At 35.2% G+C, this 21,633-nt stretch overlaps 2 protein-coding genes across 2 annotated transcripts; both read left to right on the forward strand.

Moving 5' to 3' along the window:
- The first annotated feature begins 8,492 nt into the window (after nt 1-8,492).
- LOC143586324 (uncharacterized) lies at nt 8,493-10,783 on the forward strand. Its single transcript, XM_077067893.1, has 4 exons — nt 8,493-8,562; nt 8,683-8,809; nt 9,651-9,768; nt 10,338-10,783. Coding segments are annotated over exons 1-4 (300 nt in total). The 5' UTR covers nt 8,493-8,561; the 3' UTR covers nt 10,392-10,783.
- An 8,078-nt stretch (nt 10,784-18,861) lies between these two features.
- LOC143586333 (uncharacterized) lies at nt 18,862-21,130 on the forward strand. Its single transcript, XM_077067903.1, has one exon. It carries the CDS (start codon nt 18,866-18,868, stop codon nt 20,600-20,602), a length of 1,737 nt encoding a protein of 578 aa, XP_076924018.1. The 5' UTR covers nt 18,862-18,865; the 3' UTR covers nt 20,603-21,130.
- Nucleotides 21,131-21,633: the final 503 nt, after the last annotated feature.

A 21,633-nucleotide genomic window follows, 5' to 3' on the forward strand; every position in this document is an offset into this window, starting at 1 on the left:
ACCATAAAATGTCGACATAGTCATTTTAAGCTTCTCGTCCAAGTTTTACTCATTGACATCCCTTACAACTACTCCACACCTACATAAACATTAAAAATAACCCATAAGTTCCGTTCCACCAAAACTTATATTTATAAAATGATAAATAAATGCATGGTATGTAGTGAAATTTAAATGTTTAAAATGTCTTAAATATGTCTAAAAATGCAACTAACTGGGGTTACCAATGTCAGCCTCGTTGCCATCCTTAGAATCGAGTTGGTCCGAGCTCTACAAGTTTGAGCTCGGCTGATTTAATTTACGAGAGCTCAAGTTAAGTGCATAACTAGTTTATTAAATTTGAGCTTGAGTTTGATGCATAGTAGTTTTTCAAATTCGAGCTCAACACTAGGCTCAATTCATTTATTAATTAATTTATATACACTGATTAATATAATATAACAATAATATATATTATTTAGTTATCTTATCAAAATTTTATTTTCAATAATCATTGTTACATAAAATATATTTAACACATTGAATAAAAGTTGTATAACTAGTTTGTGTGCCTACTCGATCTTGATAAGTGAAGCCCGAGTTCGAACTCATCAATTAAACTAACTCACATTAGGTTTGAGCTCATTTAAGCTTGATTAAATTTGAGCTTTAGCGACCAAATCTCGTGTGAATTACCAAGAGTTAAAGTTATAGGTCGATATTGTTCACGTTATCTATTTAAATGTATTCTCGCTTTTAATTTATCTATGGGTCTCTCTTGTATTATCCGGCTGATAAAAATAGTTGTTGACTATGGTGGTTTATACTTTGTTTTCGTTACTTTTATAACCCAAAAGTTAACTTTTATATAATTGAATGAAATTGTTCATGATATTATGCATCCAAAATGATTATTTGAATGTTTGAGGGGTTCACCTAACCTCCTTTTAGTTAAAGAACATTTAGGTAGCGTTTGGTATGCAGAAATGAAGGACGGAATGGAATGACCCATTGTGGGGATGGAAAATAGTGTGTTTGGTTGATCAAAGGAATGGAATGACCCACTACGTAGTCCATTTCATTCTCTCTAAAATACCTCAATTTCATTCCATCCATACCCCATGTTTTTTTTTCCATTTCATTCCCTCCTTCACCCTACATCACTTCCACCACCCTCCCAACACCACCACCCACCACCACCACCAACCGCCACTGCCACCAGCCACCACCAACGCCGTCCACCGTCATCCACCGCCACCACCACCCACCTCCACCAACCATTGCCATCGGTGCCAGCCACCAAGCACCGTCAGCCGCTTGCTGCATATATCAACCATCGCCCCACCATTACACATGCCGCCCACCACCGCCGCCACTACCACCAATCACCACCATCGGCGTCCACCGCCGCCACCACCCACCTCCCCCGCCATCACACACGCCGCCTACCACCACCTCCATTGTTACCCGCCACCACCACCTCCACCGTTACCACCATCTCTCACTATCATTTTAATTTTATTTATTTATTTATTTTTTTTCTTACCAACCAATCATGTAAAGCAAACGTGATAACCACTACACCACAGAAACTTGTTTGCAATTATAGGTGTTTTTTTTCTCATACATTTTAACTTTTAAAAACTGAAAAACATTACAATTTAAATAGTACGTTACAAGCTTGCTATTTCACGTGCATCACTTATGATATAACTTTGTAAAAAAACGGAAAACATTACAATTTTGTACCTTTCTTCCTTAGGTTCGAAAATTACAGCTTTATTATCAACTGTTTACTCAACCATCATGATTTAGTCTTTGAATTACACATTTATTAAAAGCACATGGTAAGTTAAATTAAAATTTGCTTTTACCCTTTAATTTAAAAAAAAAAGGTCATGTAAAAATATTTTTCTCACTAAAAAGATGTTAGCTGAGTAAAAATGTTACCAAAATACAAATCACCATGGACAAATAATAAATTGTATAAAAATACTATAATGTGAAACATAAAGTTAGGAGTTGTTTGAGAAGTAATGAACTATTAAGATGATTGTCTGAGTTAGAGACTCTGAACCAGTAAATGCTGAACCAATAAGTGTTGTTTAATTAAACATTTGAATAACTATGTAAACGCCTATTATACCCCTGTGAACTACTTGTGATGAATAAACTGAATTTGACAAAATAAAATCAAACTAGTAATAAACCAACATATGACCTTAGAGTAGGAAAATATCTATCAAGAAAAAAACATCTATTTACAATGATAATACAATCTCTTTACATGGACGTATTTACAATAGACTATAGTACTCGCCTAACTACCTACCCATTTTCATCCATGCTTTTGCGATTTGTCAAATGTTTGAAATTCCTTTGATCAGCCATAGAGTTGCAGTTCTCTGCCACACTCGCTTGTTCAAACTTTCATAGAGCTACATTTGGTATCTCCTTAGCTTGGAAGTAAGCACCATTGAACAAACATTGTCCTACATTACAGCTGTGATCAAAATGATCACATAACCAAAACATTACTTCTACATAGACTTCACGAGGTGTTTACAAAACTATATATTTCCGATTGTATAAGCATTTTAACTTCCTAACCTAGGTCACGAAAGGCATAATATTCTTTGTCTTGGTCAGCTTCTGCTAGATTGTATAACACTTTACCATAAGTCTTGCCGGCTATCCTTTTTTTTTTGGTTGCATAAGAATAAACATTGCAAGAACAATTGTTCCAGCATAAGGTCATGCAATGTTGACACTTGCCTCCCCAAGAGTGCCAAATTTAGCATACCCCTACAACAACAATGAAATGGATGATCGAGATCCAAAAAGTTCAAACAAGTGGCATCTTACATGTAGTTAAAGAATTAAGCACATCACATTACAAGTAGAAAACCCTTACTTTCAATGGTGTCCTATTTCTCACAAACTGTCCAGATGAATGAATTATTACTTATTAGTTATTAGTATCATGATAGTTTTAATGGCAAATTGTGCTTCATGCACTTGGTCACTCAAATTACCATTTATTGATTTAGGTGATTAGGTGTGACACTCGTCAATTTCAGGTTAACTCCGTTAATCCGAACTCCTTTAATTCAAACTTAAGATCACACGAACCATAACGCATATCTCATTACATTTAAACTAGGGTTTAGATGACGCATGATAATCACTACACAAGTAGTCTTTCGGAATTTCACCGAAACACACACGAGTCGACTCAAAGCATTGGTGAACAAACGATGAATATTATAAACAAGTACTTGATATAATTATGTGTTACGTTTATATGTATAAATGTGTGCTTGTATGCATGTCATTATATTATGGAGGTGATTTATGTTTTATGCTAGAATTATACAAAATAGAAGTTGAGGGTGCTAGTTGTAACTTGTCATTTATTTAGTTAATATATAAACAACCTTAACCATAAACCCTAACCCTCTTTTCCCTCTCCCTCTACCACCTGCGACGGCAGCCCCCCTCCCCCTTGGATCGACCGAAACACACAACACACATACACATACAATCATCCTCGGAACTTGTTGAAGGCTTAAAGTGTTAACTAGGTAAACTAAACACTATATGTAGCCTATTCTATTGATTTTTGGCATCATTGAACACATTAATCATAAACCCTAAATGCTAAATATGTTGATTGTTGATTAGTTAGGGTTGTATGCATGATTTATAGTTCATAGGTTATTTGTATGTTGAGTTTTGATGAAAACTGATGCTGGACAGATTATTGAATTCGTGTTTAAATGACTGTAACTCGATGTTAATTACATGTTTTGATGTGATTGTTGATTCTATAATATACTAGGTCGAGTCTAGTTTCTGAAAAGTCCAAGTTTGTAATTTTTGTACGTATAAAAGTTAGTTTTTATTATTTTACAAAACTGTTGTGCAGGGCTGATTCAGGAGACCTGCTGTTAGGCTGTTTTGCGACTAAGATATCTCATAAACTACAAGATCAAATGGGTTGGTTCCACTTCTGGAAGAAAATAAATTGAGTTAGGAACCTAACTCAATTGGTCTTGCATTAATTGAATTTGTCATTTAACGGGAATAACAAATAACATTCTGTTGCGCATGATAATGATTGTTGTGTGTTTGCTGTGATGTTTTGATATTTGTGATAAAACCATATATGACAAAAATATAATAAAAATAGGTTTAGAAACCTAACTCACGTGTTCTTCTGTGATGATTTTTGGTGATTTATTTGACTTGGTAGAATTTATTAATAAGAGTAATCTTGTCGAGTGAAAATCTGCATGGATAATTTAGCTGTTGTATTATTTAAATTGTCATGAAAAGTGCATAATCGATCGATGTTTGCTATGTTTTGACCAAATTGCCCTTTTGGGGATAATTGCTAGTAATGTACAATGTTAATACTTGACACTTAAGTAGTTGTTCACACATGTAACGTATCACAAACGTGTTTGTCGAGTCGCACTTATTTCACAAACGAAACACGAAATGCATCTCATGCATAAGTTGTATGTGTCGAGTCTAAGGACTCACTCGTAGTTTAAATACTTAGAAAATCTCGTTTTTGTTTTTAGAACACTAGTGAGGATTTTCTGTGACGCACATCTTTTCTCGGATCTTTTTGGTTATCTTCGCAAACAGTGAATTTCATGTCCCCTTTTTACTCTTTTTAAACGCTTTTATTTGGGGGAGATAACATACTCCAACGCTGTAGATTTTGTTTAGTTTTTATATATCACTTGTAAGGCTAAGTGGCAAACAAACCAACCAAAGTCCTTCATAACATCGAACCGGTTAATATTTGGATAATAGCGAGTCACTGTTGAGTAGTACTACTGGGTTTGACAAACCCCACCCAACTCTAAACTCGACTGTAGGTCGAGTGGATGTAATCTTGGCTAACACATTACCATGGTCGTGGTTGACATGGTGGCAAGGCAATTGATAGACAGTCAGCTTCGGTGTCGAACACTTAGTAATACATGCTTGATAGGTTAGCTACCTATTGATATATAATTGACTTAACACTATCTGGTAACGCAAACGCAAACGCAAAACGCAAACGCAAAACGTAAACGCAAACGCAAACGCTTTATTTATATAAACCTGTGAACTCACCAACCCTGTGTTGACACTTTTAGTATGTTATTCTCAGGTAGCCGAGGCGGGCGCGCGGTATAGGAACATGCATTCGCTAAACACCATCGCTTTGAAAACTTCTTTTAATTTTTATCTTAATAATTTGGGTTTTAAGTCGTCCTGTGTGGCGCAAACTTTTTGGTTTACAATTTATGCATCCGCATTTTTATTTAAGACTTAATGTCCTGTTGGGTTGAAAACTTTAAACATGGTATTTGATTATAACTAATGATTCCGATTCTGTTAGTTCACACCCTCTGACGGTAAAACTCCGTTAGCAGATTTTGAGGGTGTGACGTTAGGTGAATATGCTTATGTTCCTTGGTAAATGGTAACCAACAAGCAATATCATAAAAATTGTCCAACACATAAAAAAGGACATTTCTATAATAATGAACTAGTGTATTGCAATCACTAACTTCAATAGAAGTGTTAGTGGTGGTGGGACACGTGGGTTAAAGATTGCTCCCAGTACTTGTATGTTTAGCTTAAGCATAGATACTTCTTAGTTACAAATATTTGTCTGTTAATATGAGAATTGGTTTAGGGGCTGATTATTTATATTTGAATGGAATCATTCAGATGTAAACATCTGATTCATTCAGACTTCAAACTGTTTGATTCTAAACAGAAAAACATCTGTATGGTTAAAATTAGGTCTGAATCATTCATATTTATTGTTGTTGCTGAATGGGACAGAGGTTCATTAAGATCTGATTCATTCAGATCTGAATGAACCAAACAAGCCCTTAGTCTATATGAACTCGGCCGGTATTGGTTAGAGATTACGATATCCGAACCAAATTCAAAAAATAGATTTGTAAATGAACATATTTATAGGGGAAAGAGCCGGACATTTCGGCAACTATTCAATGCGTATTCAGTCAATATTGGTTAGGTACGTTATGATACCGAAACTAAACCCAAAAAATTAACTTTTAAAAATAAACATATTTATGCAAAAAAAAAAGGTAAGAACAAGAAATATCAATTAAAAAATTCTAAAAAAATATTTGTAGAACCAACCATGGGTTTTAATCAATAGTATAATTTTTAGAAGTCCTTGTCATTTTAACAAAATTTTAAATACACCCGTCTTATAGTTGTTTTAATTTATCAACAATGATATTTAATCCATTGTTCTTATAAATATACTTTTGTTTCATAAATGGCTTTTTATTTTGGTTATTACATCAAAGCGTATATATCCCAAACGGTGGTAAGTGCTACACCAACTAAAGATTTTCGTTCATAAAATCATAGTCATTGTGATTGACTCACGATTCAAACTTCACCTTTCCATACCCATTAAATACACTACTTCTTTCCCTAATTAAACTTCGATATAAATATTTTACAAACTTTAAACACAAGGTTTTATCCATTTTGATCTTCACCTGCGTCTATCTTTCGTTTGCTTATGTTATTTGTAACTTCTAATTAATCTGAACCGTCGAAAATGCATATATGTTATTGTCATCGTCAAGCACAACTCGGGTGGCTTAGAAGTTATAAAGAACATAAGCATACGAAAGATAGACGCAAGTGACGATCAAAATGGTTAAAACCTTGCGTCTAAAGTTTGTAAAATGTTTATAAGAAAGTTAGCTTTTTTTTTTCTTTCCGCAGCTATTTTATATAATTTACTATAAAACGATTACAATAAAGTGGCAGGCAAACGGGCAACAAACTGCGCCGCAACCCCCTTTTGAATAGCAAAGACAATCCTGCTAAAAATGAAGCTTTGGGACCTAGAAGCTGAAGAGGTTCCGTGTACGACGTGCTGAACCCTACTCAAAAATTTCACAGCCTCTGGAGCCAGAAAACCAAATGTATCAAAGGCAAATGGTAGAAAGACATGTTGATTGTCTAAACAAGCTTTCTCGTGTTTAACAACTTTGCCCGATTCAGCCTTCAACGCAGCCTGACCCACAGCAAACCCACGGTCCCTGAGCCCAACAAGAGGAGACACTCCTGTAAGATCCACACATGCGTGTTTCCCCCCTGCCCACCCGAACACAAGAATATCAGCTGGTCGTAAAGTAGACCTCCCTTCAAGAGGATCCGTGAGAAAGTTAACAGGGGCCTCCTTTTTAGCAGAAATCCCTGCCTGTTTAAGAACATCACACAGAACATCCCTAACCAGATCATGTATGTTTGGGTAGGGAAAGGCAAAGTTTGAATCGGGAGTTAAATCACAATGACTATGATGTTTGAACCAAAATCTTTAGTTGGTGTAGCATTAGTACCGTTTAAGATATATATGATTTAATGAAATAACCAAAATAAAAAGCCATTTATAAAACAAAAGGATATTTATAAAAACAATGGATTAAATATCATTGTTGATAAATTATACGAGTCGTATAAGCTAGACAACTCGTATAAATAGGAGAGACTGAGGGCTGGTTTGGGAACCAATGTTTTAAAAACCGGGTTTTCACTCGTACCGGATTGGCCTGAAAAATGGTACAATCGGTTTAACCGGGTTATACCGAGAGGTTCAACCGGTTGAATAATTTATATTATAATTTCTTATAAATGCAACTTCAACTCCAAAATAACCCGAAAGTAAATGATTCTATAATTGAATATAATCTAAAAGTTATTCCATATTTCAAAAATAATACAAAAGCACTCATTTTTTAAAATAGTGTTAAAGTTCACACATTTGTATTCTAATTATTGGGTTAAAGTAATTTTGATAAAATATTGGCCGCAAATATAAAAAATTATCCGACTTAAAACCGCCGATATTTTAGATATAAACCGCGGGTACGATGTTCTAGCAAACCGGTCAAAAGTACCGGGCTAAAAAACAGTCATGCTGTGTGAATTCCGGTTTAAAGAAAAAGTGAAAAATAAAAATTACATGTTAGAAAAATAAAAAAAAGGTTGAGTTTTTATGATTAAACAAAAAAAGTAAGTAATGTCTAAATAAGCTTTACCTAACACCACCTCTTGGATATCTTACACCGCCGGCTACCACTCTACCACCACCACCACCACCACCAACTTCAAACTCAACGCCGGCGACGTCGTTTCAACCGGATTCTGGGGTACACTACCTACCCTCACATTTACTAATCTTGTAAACAACTTCAATAACTCACTCTCGTTTAATTTTACATATTTAATCTAGGGTTTTAGTAAATTAACAATATAATATTAGTGTTTAATTTGTTCTCTAAGTTTGATTGTTATTATTTACAGAAAACCCAATAAGATTATATTATTATTATTATTATTAATGTTAGTCAATTTAATCCATTTCTGTAAATGTTAATCTTCTTCTTGCTTGAAACTATTGATATTTACTGAATGTTTGCTAGCTGGTTTATTATTTTTGATAACTAACTATTTATTATGTGTAGTTGCAACAGGTTTTTTAAAGAAAAAGAAGCTCAAGAAATAGACTTACTTCCCAAAGTAATAATCCTTTATTGTTTATTATTAAATATTTGTTGAGTTGTTAATGCTTTCTGGCTTAGGAATCCAAGGGAAGCTTTGATATTTTTGTGTAACAATTTGTTATATTTGTGTATGCAGTGACTTTGTCTGATTTAAGGCGAGATAAAAATGGAAATTACACATTAATTGGAGACGCAGAGGGTCATGAGCTGGGATATTTTGACAAACCCCTCCCTTGCTTTGGATTTGGAATAGGGTGGTTTTGGTGAGCTCTTTTCCGTCCATTGAACTTGTCGTTTACTTGGGTTGTGTTTAATATCAAACGGGTGAAATAAACGCTGGGTTCTGTTTTATCTCAAACGGGTCAAATAAACATGGTTTGTTTGTTTTTTTTTATCTCAAAATATGTCAAATATACATTGGGTTGTGTTTTTATCTCAAACGGTCAAATAAACCTTGGGCTGTGTTTTATCCAAACGGGTCAAATAAACTGTGGCTCGTGCTTTATCTCAGACTCAGACAGGTCAAATAAACCTTGGGTTGTGCTTTATCTTAAACGGGTCGGATAAACCTTGGGATGTGCTTTGTCTCAAACGGGTCGGATAAACCTTGGGTTGTGCTTTAACTCAAATCGGTTAGATAAACCTTGGGTTGTGTTCTGTCTCAGACGGGTCACAAAAATCTTGGGCTGTGCTTTTTCTCAAACTGGTCAAATAAACCTTGGGTTGTGCTTTACTTCAAAGTTCAAACAGGTCAAAGAAACTTTGGGTTGCGCTTTTTGACTTTTTTTCTCAAACGGGTCAAATAAAAAATTTAACTAAAATGGAGCGTTCGAAAATGTCACACACGTTAAAAATCGCCCTACTTCTATATTTATTGCACCCAACCTCCAAAACCAGTTTTGAAACACTTGAACTACTATTGTAAGAAACTAAGAATATTGTTTTAGAATAATTCATAAAAGATTTGACAAAAATGTGTTTGTGAATCAACCCAACCCAACCGAATGCATACTTAAATTTACATGTTACCTAACCTGCTTTACTTGGTGACCTTTCATCTTGTCATATCTACAAAACATAACATCTTAATTTGTGCTTTTGCAGCCTGTTATTTGGGTTCATATTCCCTTTGCTTTGGTATTATGCAACAATCTTGTACTTCAGAAATTACTATCAAAAGGATCCACGGGAGCGAACAGGACTTGCTGCCAACGCAATCGCTGTATGTATTTTAATTTAAACAAATATTTTAAAATTTCTAATCAAGTTAATTCCTTAAAACATAAGTAGACTGTTGTGAACTCTAAATCCCACCATCATATTATTCCATTAAAACTAATTATTGTCAGGTGAAACATGTTAGGCTCATAAATAACGGTAACCGCTTACGCTAACTTTATGATAAGTCGCACTTAATTAATTCTGGTTGTTGAACTGTTTTGTGTCACAAATCATAAAGAAGAGTTGTTCAAAAGTTATGTTTGATGATAGTACATGTCAACATGTGCATCTGCAAAAGATTGAGAACTTTAATTATTATAGGTATATAGATTTTTTTTAATCATATTTTAGTTTGTTTCCAACTTTCTGTATATAGGAATTTTGGTCCCGGTATTTAAGGTGATGCAGCTTGTTTGTTATATTATAGATTCCATTTGTTTGAGAATATTTAGGTTGCATCATGTTTTAGTTTTGGTTTATTGAAGTTACATAAAGCCACTTATAATTTTTCTCACTACACATTTCATGTATAGCTGACCAGTCAACTAACCGAAAACGGGTGCATTGCAGGCTCTGATATGTACAATTGCAGTGCTCATTACAATACTCATAATCTTCGTATGATTGGTGGCTCGTTGCTGTTGTACCATGACCCGTATCAAGGACAAGCCCGGATGTAATATCATATGCATGGATTAGAAAGCCCGAGAACATGAACTGTGTTGTAAACTTTATGCTGAGTTTTTCGGTCCATCTTGTTTTTTTTTCCTTTGAACTCATTGTAAAGCGCTAACTCGAGTTCAAACATGTAGTGTCTGAAATCTTGCATGAAAGTTTAGAAAATGATGTTTTTATACTTAACATAATGTCCCATTATGAATGCATGAATTTATTTATTTTTTATTTGAAGGGCAAAGAGAATATATGAAATCTTGGTTGGAAATATTTCGAAACAACCAATTTGTTCCGTGTTGGAGATCTAAACCAATCACGTGTGAAAAAGAACATCTAATAATTGACCCCAAGATCCTCCAAATTACCAAAAAAATGTATTCATAACGAGTGAGTTTGGGGCATTAAAAAGAGCACGGATGGGGCACTTGGGGTCTTTTAACCTAATATAGTAGAAGTTTATAGAAGAACTTACGAATTTGAGGGGGTGCATATGCTCCCCCTGACTCAATACTGAATCCGCCCCTGGAAGTCACCGTAGAAGTATTTTTGCCAACCTCATTTTTGTCACACCCCGACTTAGGGTCTAGGTGTGTGATCATTAGTTGATGTGTTTTGTAAATGTATCAAAGTTGCGGGTTATTGTATGAATAATCAGATGATATTTTTGTAAGTGTAAAGTATAAAAAGAAAAGAGAAATTTTGATCCAACCACATAACCGGATCTAACCGGTTGGGCAAATGAAAACGGTTCAAGAGTATTCAATTTGACTGGTTGTGTTGGTGGTTCATGGTCCAACAAGCCGGCATTAGCTGACACAGTTCAATATGAATCATGAACCCTCATGTCATCTAATACGTTTGTATAGTTTTGAACACACAAGTCACAAGTGTTTAGTTCAAGTGAAAGTTTTGTTTCTGTAGTTTCATATATAGTTTATACGAAAGTTAGTTAGGCAGGGGTACTATGGTAAATTCACTATTTTTTTTCTTTTGAGAAAATTACTGTTTTAGTCTTCGTGGTTTTTAGACGGAGTCACTTTTCGTCCCTGATAAAATAAATGAACTGTTTAAGTCCTTGTCATTTAAAAAAAGTGAACCATTTTCGTCCCTCCGTTAAAACGGCTATTAACATGATGTTTAAAATCAAGGGTATATACGTAATCTTGCACCTTAAATACATTTACCCTGGAATAATATTTAATAACATCTTTCAATTTACAGCACCAACAAAAAAAACAAACGCCGTTCATCAGTTTACAGCCTGCTGGATTTCAAGCCCCGCCGGATTTTCCCATTCCGACCGCCGTTCCACACTTCCCATTCACCGGATATTCCCATTCTTCGCCATTCTACACTTCCCATTCGCCGGATTTCCCATTCCTGAGACATTTTTGGCTCAAATAGAAGATGATAGTGACGGTCGGCTGGTTTCTTGTTGTGTCCGGTTGTGTCTAGTGATTGTGATGGGATGGTCGCTGGTGTCTGATGATGGTGATGGTGATGGTGATGGTGATGGGATGGTCGCTGGTGTCTGGTGATGGTGATGGGATGGGATGGTCGGCTGGTGTCTGGTGACGGTGATGGTCGCTGGTGTCCGGTTGTGTCGTCTGGTCGTTGATAGAAAGTGTAATCAAGTGGAGAAGAGATTTGAATTAGGGTTCAATGATGATAGTGATGGTGGCTGTGTCTGTCACATATTATACTCGAGCAGGGGCAAAACTGTAAATTCATACATTTTAGATGTAAAAACTAACGTGAAATTAACGGAGGGACGAAAATGGTTCACTTTTTTAAATGACAAGAACTTAAAACAGTTCGTTTATTTTATCAAGAACGAAAAGTGACTCCGTCTAAAAATCACGAGAACTAAAGCAGTAATTTTCTCTTTTCTTTTTTCTTATTTCTCCAGCCTCATCTTTTCTTTCCTTTCCCCTTGTCTCACCACTCTCTCTCTCTCTTTACATCTTCCTCCCCACCACCACCACCTCTCTCTCTCTCTCTCTCTCTCTCTTTTGCTCCGATGAGATACCCCAACATCTCCATTTAAATCTAAAACTAAAAAACCTACTGCCGGAACCCCCACCACCACCATCTATCACCATCCAACCTCAGACAACTGTCACATAATCAGCCAACCAATACCACCACTTGTACAACCTACACAATCACCACGACAAGCCAGAAACACTAGTGTTTTGCCTACAACAGTTTATTGTAAACGGGTGTTTAGTTCTTCACGAGTCCTTGTAATTATGTGTATAACTCTCTAGATCAATAGGGGTTTTACTTTTGTTTAGATGTTAGGGTGTGTTTGGGATTGCTTATTTAAGTGAAAAAGGACTTTTGATTAAAAGGACTTGTAAACTTATGAAATTTTGAAAAGTAGTTTTAAAACAATGTTTGGATCAGCTTATGTGTTGGGAAAACCAAAATGACTTTTTTTAAAAGTAGTGTAATGGGGTTTAAGGGTGAGAGGGGTGTAATAGATAAATCAAACTCATTAAGTTAATAAGTTACATATTCCTAACTTTTCAAAACCCCTCTATTTTGCCTTCACCATAAGTTAAAATTCATAAGGCCTTATGGTTTGCCAAACACCTTATACACCTTATTAACTTTTCAAAAAGTTTATAAGTTATAAGTTGATGAAAATAAGGAATCCCAAACACCCCCAATGTATATTAATTATTATAAACATTGTAAATTATTTTGTTTTTGTCATATTAGAATAAGTATAATTTTTCTATAGTTTCAGTATTGACTACTGTATTGTTTATGATTTAAATATTTTCCTAAGTTAGGTTAGTAAACTGCCACGATAATTACTACAGTAGTCAATATGGATGTTACTTATGACATTAGCTATAACATGAATATTTTGAAATGAAATTTAAACAAATAACTCAAATAAGACGTTACTTGTGTCACATGAGACATCCATGTTATGTGAAAAGGTGTAACAGTTGTTTTTGTAGCAATATCCTCTTCAATTACTTAAGAGATGACATTATAATTGCAACAAAATCTGAAAACGACATAAATGTCTATTATGTGTAATTTTTATGTCTAGTATGTGTAATTAGAGAGTAGAGACAAAGCAAGGTTTTGCTCATCAATCTATTTATTAAATCTCACACATATATATCAAATCCCATACATTTATAACAGAAAATAAAAGTACTGAAAATGCTGTCTCAACAGAGAAGAATATTTTGATAAATAGACTTAGGGGGTGTTTGGGATTCCTTATTTTACCTCCTTATAACTTTTTATTAAGTTAATAAGTTACAACATTGTAATTTATGAAACTTTTTCTCTCACAATATAAGCAATCCCAGACACCTTATTACTTTTAAAAAAGTTAATAAGTTATAAGTTGATAAAAATAAGCAATCCCAAACACCCCTTTAATCACCTTCTTCAAATTCCTCTGCCTCTGCAAGCTGATTTAAGTTCGGCCACTTCATCCTCTGTTGGAAATTTTGGACTAAAAATATTAATTAGTATACTAATTAATAACGAGTCCAATAGTATAAATGAATATGATATTGATGCTCTAAAATATGTGGTTAAGAACTTGAACTTTGGTGAAATGAAAATGGGTTTGTCCCACATTGATAGAAGGAAAAACTAAGAAGTGGTTTATAAGGAGTAGGGCTCATAAGATTATATTCTTGTATAACAAGACACACTTAGCGGCACTAGCAAGGGTGTGAAGCACCCGACGCGCACGGTCTCGGGCGATGGGCGCAATGTGGCGCTTTAATGGCAATAAGCTGGTTCGGGACAAATGTCGTGATTTGAGCAGATGTATGCCAAGTGTCGAAGCCTCCCTGCACACTGTTGCGGCTGTTGTACCCTGGGAGACAGACGGGTTCACCTGGGTGCTAAGCTATCAATATCGGCGATATATCGGTGCCTATGTAGCACGGGAACGGGTACGGGACTCGGAAACGGGGACGTTACGGGTACGGGAAACGGCAAAAATCAAAAATCCACCACCTACTCCGATTCTCTCCCCACCCATTAATCGAATTTCTCAGCAAAGCGCAACCACATCTCCACCAACCGATTGAAAACTGTCCTTACGTATTCCCATTTGTAGACTCATGTCAACAACACAAACCACACCAGCTACTCCAAAAACAAAAGCGGCCCATGTAAGAAACTTTTTTCTTTGCACAGGGCCCGTAACTTCATTTCAGTTGATTGCTTGTATCCGGGCCTTTCTAGGAACAAATCTTATCGCTCGATATCCAACAAATCCCTTTTTAGATCTGATGTTCTTGATCTCGGTGTCAGCATTCGGTGTAGGCTTTCTTGCCTTGATAATATATTCATTCTGCACATGTGGCACCTTCCTCGGAAGGTTTTGGAATTTCATGACGTATGCCCTTTTCATCCTTTCTTTGGTCGGGCTTGTGGCAAACTTGGTTCTTTTGGCATGACTTGATTATCCACACAAACCCCGCCACCTGAACTACGGATATGAGACAACCGGTAGTTACTATTATAAATATTTTATAAATAAAAACAACAAACGACCTATAGTTAATGGTTCATATATATATTATTATATAATCATAATGATAAGGGAAGGTTGTCAAAGGTGGATACTGAGAAGATGGTGCAGGAGGCTGAGAAATACAAGGCTGAAGATGAAGACCGTAAAGAAGAAAGTGGAAGCAAAGAATGCTCGAGAATTATGCCTACAACATGAGGAATACAATTAAAGATGATAAGATTGGTTCGAAGCTTGCGGCTGATGATAAGAAGAAGGTGGAGGATGCAAATCAGCTTGCAGATGCAGAGGAATTTGAAGAAGGTGATTAAGTCTATTTATCAAAATATTCTTCTCTGTTGAGACAACTTTTTCAGTACTTTTATTTTCTGTTATAAACGTATATGGGATTTGATATATATTATATAATTTATATATCTACAATTTTGGGGGTCGGTAGGCTTCCACTATTGTACAGCATGCTTCTGTGTTTGTACCCTTACACCACCCTGATTATCTATTTAACTTCTGTGTAGGCGGCATATCCACGTGCAGATTACGTATCCCAGGTATGTGTTTCGTCGCTTGAATCTCTGTGATTTAATTCATTGATAATTCCATGTTTAGTATCATGTATGTGGAAGACAATTTTAGGGTTTAGCCAGACAAAGCCAAACGTTATCTCAGAATATGTGCGGAAAGAGTCTCGGATTTAACTTCATATTTTGATTTTGCTATAATCTGGACAATACGAAGCTTAGTGACCGATTGCAGCCTACGATTCCTTTAGTTGTAACTTTTATTTTTTATAATTTAGGTTTTCATTTTGATTTGAAGTGTTTACTGATGGATTATTATTGTCTTTTTTGAGTTTGCATTTAGTAAATTAAGAACAAATTGAATTAATTTTTTTTATACTTAAAACCATTTTAAGTATAATAATGAAAAGAATATTTATTTTAAGTTTGCAGGTTGTTTCAATTCATTCTATCAAACTCAGACCAAGTAAGTTCATAATATTTAATTTTGTTTATGTTTTGTTAATTAAAACTGTTCCATGCTTTTAAAAGAAATCATTAAGACTGAGTAAGTTCATAATATTCAATTTTGTTAAGATAAAATTGCTGTATTCTTTTAAGAGAAATGCACTCCGAGCAACTTTTACCGCTTTATCCTGTATTCTTTTTAGCAAAATAGTCAACAAGTGGATCCCTCGCTCTACCAGCACCACCCGAATAAGAAAAAACATATGTGACTCCCAACTCTGCATTCACCCTCCCGCCCACAACACCAGCCAACGACAAAAAAGAAAAGAAAGTTCAACGATACCACAGGTAACTATATTCCCCTTTTAAACTTTCTAACCAAAATATTACCCAACAAATTTTTTTTTACAAAAGACATTAACGAGAATGACATTAAGCAAACTTAAAAAAACGGTTCAGGATTGCACAAATGGAGTGAAAAACATATGTTGGAGGTGTGGTTGTATGTGAAGGTGAGTTCATCATGGTTATGGGTAGTAGCGAAAAACTCATGGTTCACTAGGTTAATTAAATGTTGCATGTTTTTATGTTTTTCTTTTCATTTGTTATGACTTTTAGATTAATTGTAATCCGTCAAACAAAATCATTTGGCTTTAATGAGTGTGTTTCCTTTTGGTACATTGGTTTTTAGATTTATCATATGTTGGTTTTTTTGTTTGAGTTTCATAGGAGGATAGATGTGCGGGTCTGGTACTCTGGTAATGGTTTGGGTCAAACGATGTTTGTGTTGAAACGGTCATGTTTTAGTATGTGCGAGTCTAAATTAGGTGCCTTGGGCTGCCTTGACTAGGGAGTAAACGAGCTGACCAACTAGTAATATATAAATGTGTGAGATTTAATGAATAGATTGATGAGCAAAGCCTTGCTTCATAAATGAGAGGGATTGATGCGGACATGATTCATGAATCAACGGATGTTGATTTTTGTGGTAGTTAAAGTTAATTTTTGATATTATGCTTCTCTAATTCTAATATTATTTAAGTGGGCAAATTACTAAAAAATATTCTGTAGTTTTCTGCCACCCTGGCTTAAGAAAATTGGCAGCTGCCCTCAGATCTATCAAAATTAAAACAAAGACCTTTTGATATATTAATACATACATTCTTCTTCTTCACCTGATTTTTTTATGAGTCAAATAATTATTTTTTAAAACAAGTTCATACCTGCTATAATAATATTAAAAAAACTGATTATTTAAAGGTAAAATGAAATTACGATTTAAATTACACAATCACTTTCATAAGTCATAACTATATTTAAAATGTTAAATCCTCATTTTAAGCTATTTAAGATTTTTTTTAATTAAATATAATGTTTTGGGCCATAGATAATTTGAATGGTAATGATGATGTTTGGTTGTAACTTGTAAATGACCAAGGAATCACGGTACGCGGGGATCCATCTGTACACAAAACCATATTACTCTATACACGCCATTGTCTTTTGTTTTTAAATTTTAATATGGTCAACAAATTCAACCCCCACAATTTGTTTTATTAACTGTTTCACAGCCTATAAACATACATACTATAAGTTTTAGGTTATAGCTTCTATACACATATTCAACAAGTAGCTTGTAGTTTAATTATTATATTAATTGTGTTTATAAGTTTTAGGTTATAGCTTCTATAAAAAGATAGGGCGTGTTTGTTTAATTATTTGTTTAACAAAATCGTACGTTTTTTTAAGAAAGAAACTTGCGTGAGAATGACGATTGCTACAACGTTAAATTATAAACGAGGACTTTATTTTTTACTTTCAGTTCATGGTATTCATATATTCATAGGGAGTGACCAAGTGTGTGATAATTTTTGCTTTTTTAACTTTTGGATTCTTTGACAGCACAATATCATTGTTAAGTTGTATCATGGGCATAATCTTGTGATATGACTCAAGCATATCTATAGAGTGATTAAGGCAGAAATAATGTGAGAGTATATACAAGGAATTGAGGTGTATTTAATTATTTTATACCTTTTATATAGTATTTGTTAAAACATTTATGACGTTTCAAATTTTAGTTGCAATTATAAATGTCATCTCTTAAGTAATTGAAGAGGATATTGCAACACTGTTGCACCTTTTCACATAACATGGATGTGACATAAGTAACGTCTTATTTGTTTTAATTTTCTTTTCAAAATATTCATGCTATAGCTAATGTCATAAGTAACGTCCATATTGACTACTATAGTAATTATCGTGACAGGTTACCAACCAAACTTATAAATATATTTAAATCATATTATAACTTATGAACCATACAATAGTCAATACAGAAACTCTAGAAAATATATCCTTATTCTAATATGACTAAAACAAAATAAATTTACGATGTTTAAATTAATATACATGAACATCTAAACAAAAGCAAAACCCCTATTGATCTATAGAGTTATACACTTATACACATAATTACAAGGACTTATGAAGAACTAAACATTCGTTAACAATAAACAGTTGCAAGCAAAACACTAGTTTACATGACTTATCATCAACGGTGCAAATCATAACCGGTTATTAACTGATGCCTAGAAACCGATTAGGAATTTTCACATAAAACTAATTAGAAACCAGAACCGGTATTTGCACCTCTAGTTATCGGGGCTAAATGCGTGTTTACATGATTACATTACATCATTACACGTCCTCAGCAAAACCAAACCTCCTGATATTGATACACTCTTAATATTATTATATATGTCCTATAAGACTTCATAACAAATAAAATATTAGCACAAGCAACATAGGCAACAAGAAGCCGACTAAAACCACTACATAAACATTACTTTTATCAAAAGCTAAAAAGCAAAACAACCCAAAAGCTTCCTCAAAACACTTTCTTCCTTTTCATCACCTCTCACCTAAAACAACTCATGGAAGACAACGACGGTGGTGACCAAACCCCAAGAACACCATTTTGGGTCCAAAGCACCACCAATGTCCGCCGTGTCGACCTCTTCCGCCGCCGTGCCACCTCCATGATCTTCAACTCCGGCGTACTCATCATCCTATTATTATTATTCGCCATTCTTTCCATCATATTCATCATCCCATCCATTATTTCTTTCACTTCCCACTTTTTAAAACCAAACTTGGTTAAAAAAAGTTGGGATTCCATTAATTTGGTGTTGGTTTTATTCGCTTTGGCATTCGGGTTTTTAAGCAGAACTATTAATAATAATAATGATAATAATAATAATAAGTTATTTAATCGGAGTGTATCCGATTTGTCAAATGGAGCTCCGGTGGTATTAACACCAACCCATTGGTATGATTTCCCGGAGCAACCGGTTACCGGGTTAAGAAGACATCGGAGCACCAGCTCTTACCCGGATCTCCGGCAGCTATCTCCGCAGTGGAACCACCGTGTGGAGTCACCTTATCGGTTTTCCGATGATACCCATTTCAACTATGATCGATATTATTTTCGAGAACACCATACAGTGATGGATCTTAATAATATTAATATTAATAATAATAAACAAGATTCATACGCGCCGCCGTCACAGCCGCCGGTTGTTGAAGCTGAATCCCCATCTCCGCCGCCACAGCCGCCGTCACCACCATCTCCGCTTCCGGAGCAGAAACCGGAAGTAATCAGAACTTATTATTCTGTGTCTGGAGCTGATGAGCAAAAAGACAACAGCTTGGAGTTGAATAAAGTGTTGCCGGAAGTGAAAAACAAGTTACCGGAAAATCAAGATTCCGAGCAAAGAACAGAAATTGGAGTGAGAAAAAGAGTTAAAAAAGAACGGAGAAGAGCAAGAAGCTCAGAACCCAGAAAAATGGTGCCAGAAATTAACGATTTTGCGGCTGAACCGTCGTCTCCGACGGAAATATCGCCGGAGTTTCAAGATTCCGACCAAAAATCCGGTAAAACTTACCCGAAAAGAACCGGGTCCAATGCTAAAGAGTTTTTCACAAGCTTTTATCTTAAAAAGAAGAAAAGAAAACAAAGACAAAGAAGTGTAGACAATTTAGACATTCTTTTACACCATTCACAACCTCCGGTCAACACCCACCTCCCGCCGCCGCCGCCACCACCACTACCACCACAATCAATCCTCAACAACTTATTCCCATCCAAAAAAGAGACGAAAAAAACTCCATCTTCAACTCCTCCGGTGCCGGCGCCGCCGTCCACGGCGGCGAGTTCGTCGGCGCGTGTACCAAAACCTACTGTAACTAGAGTGTCACCTTTTGTGACGGACAAGCCTAAAGCGCCGGTAAAGATGAAGTTTTTTAACACTATCGATGACAGCTCAGACGACGGCGAATCTCCGATGAGAGGGATACCGCCGCCGCCGCCGATGCCGCCGTTTAAGATGCCGGATTGGAAGTTTGCGGTGGAAGGTGATTACGTTAGGGTTCAGAGTACATTGAGCTCCGGCAGCTTGTCTCCTGACGGCGATGAAGCGCAGTCGCCGTCGTCCGCCGTGGCGTCGCCGGCGTTTTGTCCGAGCCCGGATGTGAATACAAAAGCTGATAAGTTTATTGAAAGGTTTCGGGCCGGGTTAAAGATTGAAAGAATTAATTCGTTTAATCAGAGTCAAAGTAGAATGTCCAATCTTGGGCCGGGTCCAGGCCCAAGTGGAAGTCATCGGTTATAAATATTTTTTTATATATTTATTTGTTTATTATTTGTAATTTGGTGTGTTATTAAGTTATTATTATTTTGCTAAAATATGGGTAGCGTGGGTATTAGAGTTGACAGTTAAGATTTTGGTGGTATTGGATTGGGTGGTGAAGAGCATGTTAACTTTTGGGGTTGTTTTTAGCTGTCTTAAGATTGAAAGAGACTAATACGAGTACTATTTTTAAATTTTGTTTTTTGTTTTTATAAGAGTAAATTCGACTAATCGTTTTCATACTATGTATCATTTGTATCTCTCGCCCACAAGTATTGAAATTTAGGCATATCTCGGTGTCACACTTTTGATCTTTGAGACAGATGCACCATCTAGTTTGAATGATATACTTTGTAAGATGATCGTTTTATGCCTTTAACTAAAAAAATAACCACAAGGGACCTTTCAACATCTCGCTACATCATCCCAAACCATCCTTGTCAGAAACATAAACATAAGGATGGTAATGAGCCAAGCATTGGTAATTACCAGACATACTCACGACTTTTATGTATATCTCTTAGCTTGTTAAAGAATACACATAGAGGTTTTCAAGTGCATTTTTTTATCATTCTAATTGTTATAATCTTATGTTTTTAACAAATTGAAAATATAGTGATTTATATACGTATAACTGTCACCGTATAATGTTTGAAATACCAAACAATGTAATTTTCATTATGATATAAATTTTAAAACATAAATTCATGCTTAGTGACGTACAAAAATATATATAATACCACCGAATATCTATAGAAGAAGCATTACTAAATAAGGTTAAAAGAAAGTAAAATAAGTATAATTTTTTTAGGGTATATTAATTTGCGGCTGAAACCGAGTCTACAACTCTATATCATACCACCTTGTTGAGAAAAGTGTATCCATAAGACTCTGAATACCATTATCAACATCCATGATTGGGTGTTTAAATAAAGGTGCCTTAAAGAGTTAAAGATAAAACATATATGCTCCATTATTCATCTTTTTAAGAAGAGCGCAACTCTATGACGCAT

The sequence above is a fragment of the Bidens hawaiensis genome, unplaced genomic scaffold, assembly GCF_021521415.1.
Source record: "Bidens hawaiensis isolate Kalapana, Puna unplaced genomic scaffold, B.hawaiensis_p1.1 tig00001575_1, whole genome shotgun sequence".
Taxonomy (NCBI): domain Eukaryota; kingdom Viridiplantae; phylum Streptophyta; class Magnoliopsida; order Asterales; family Asteraceae; genus Bidens; species Bidens hawaiensis.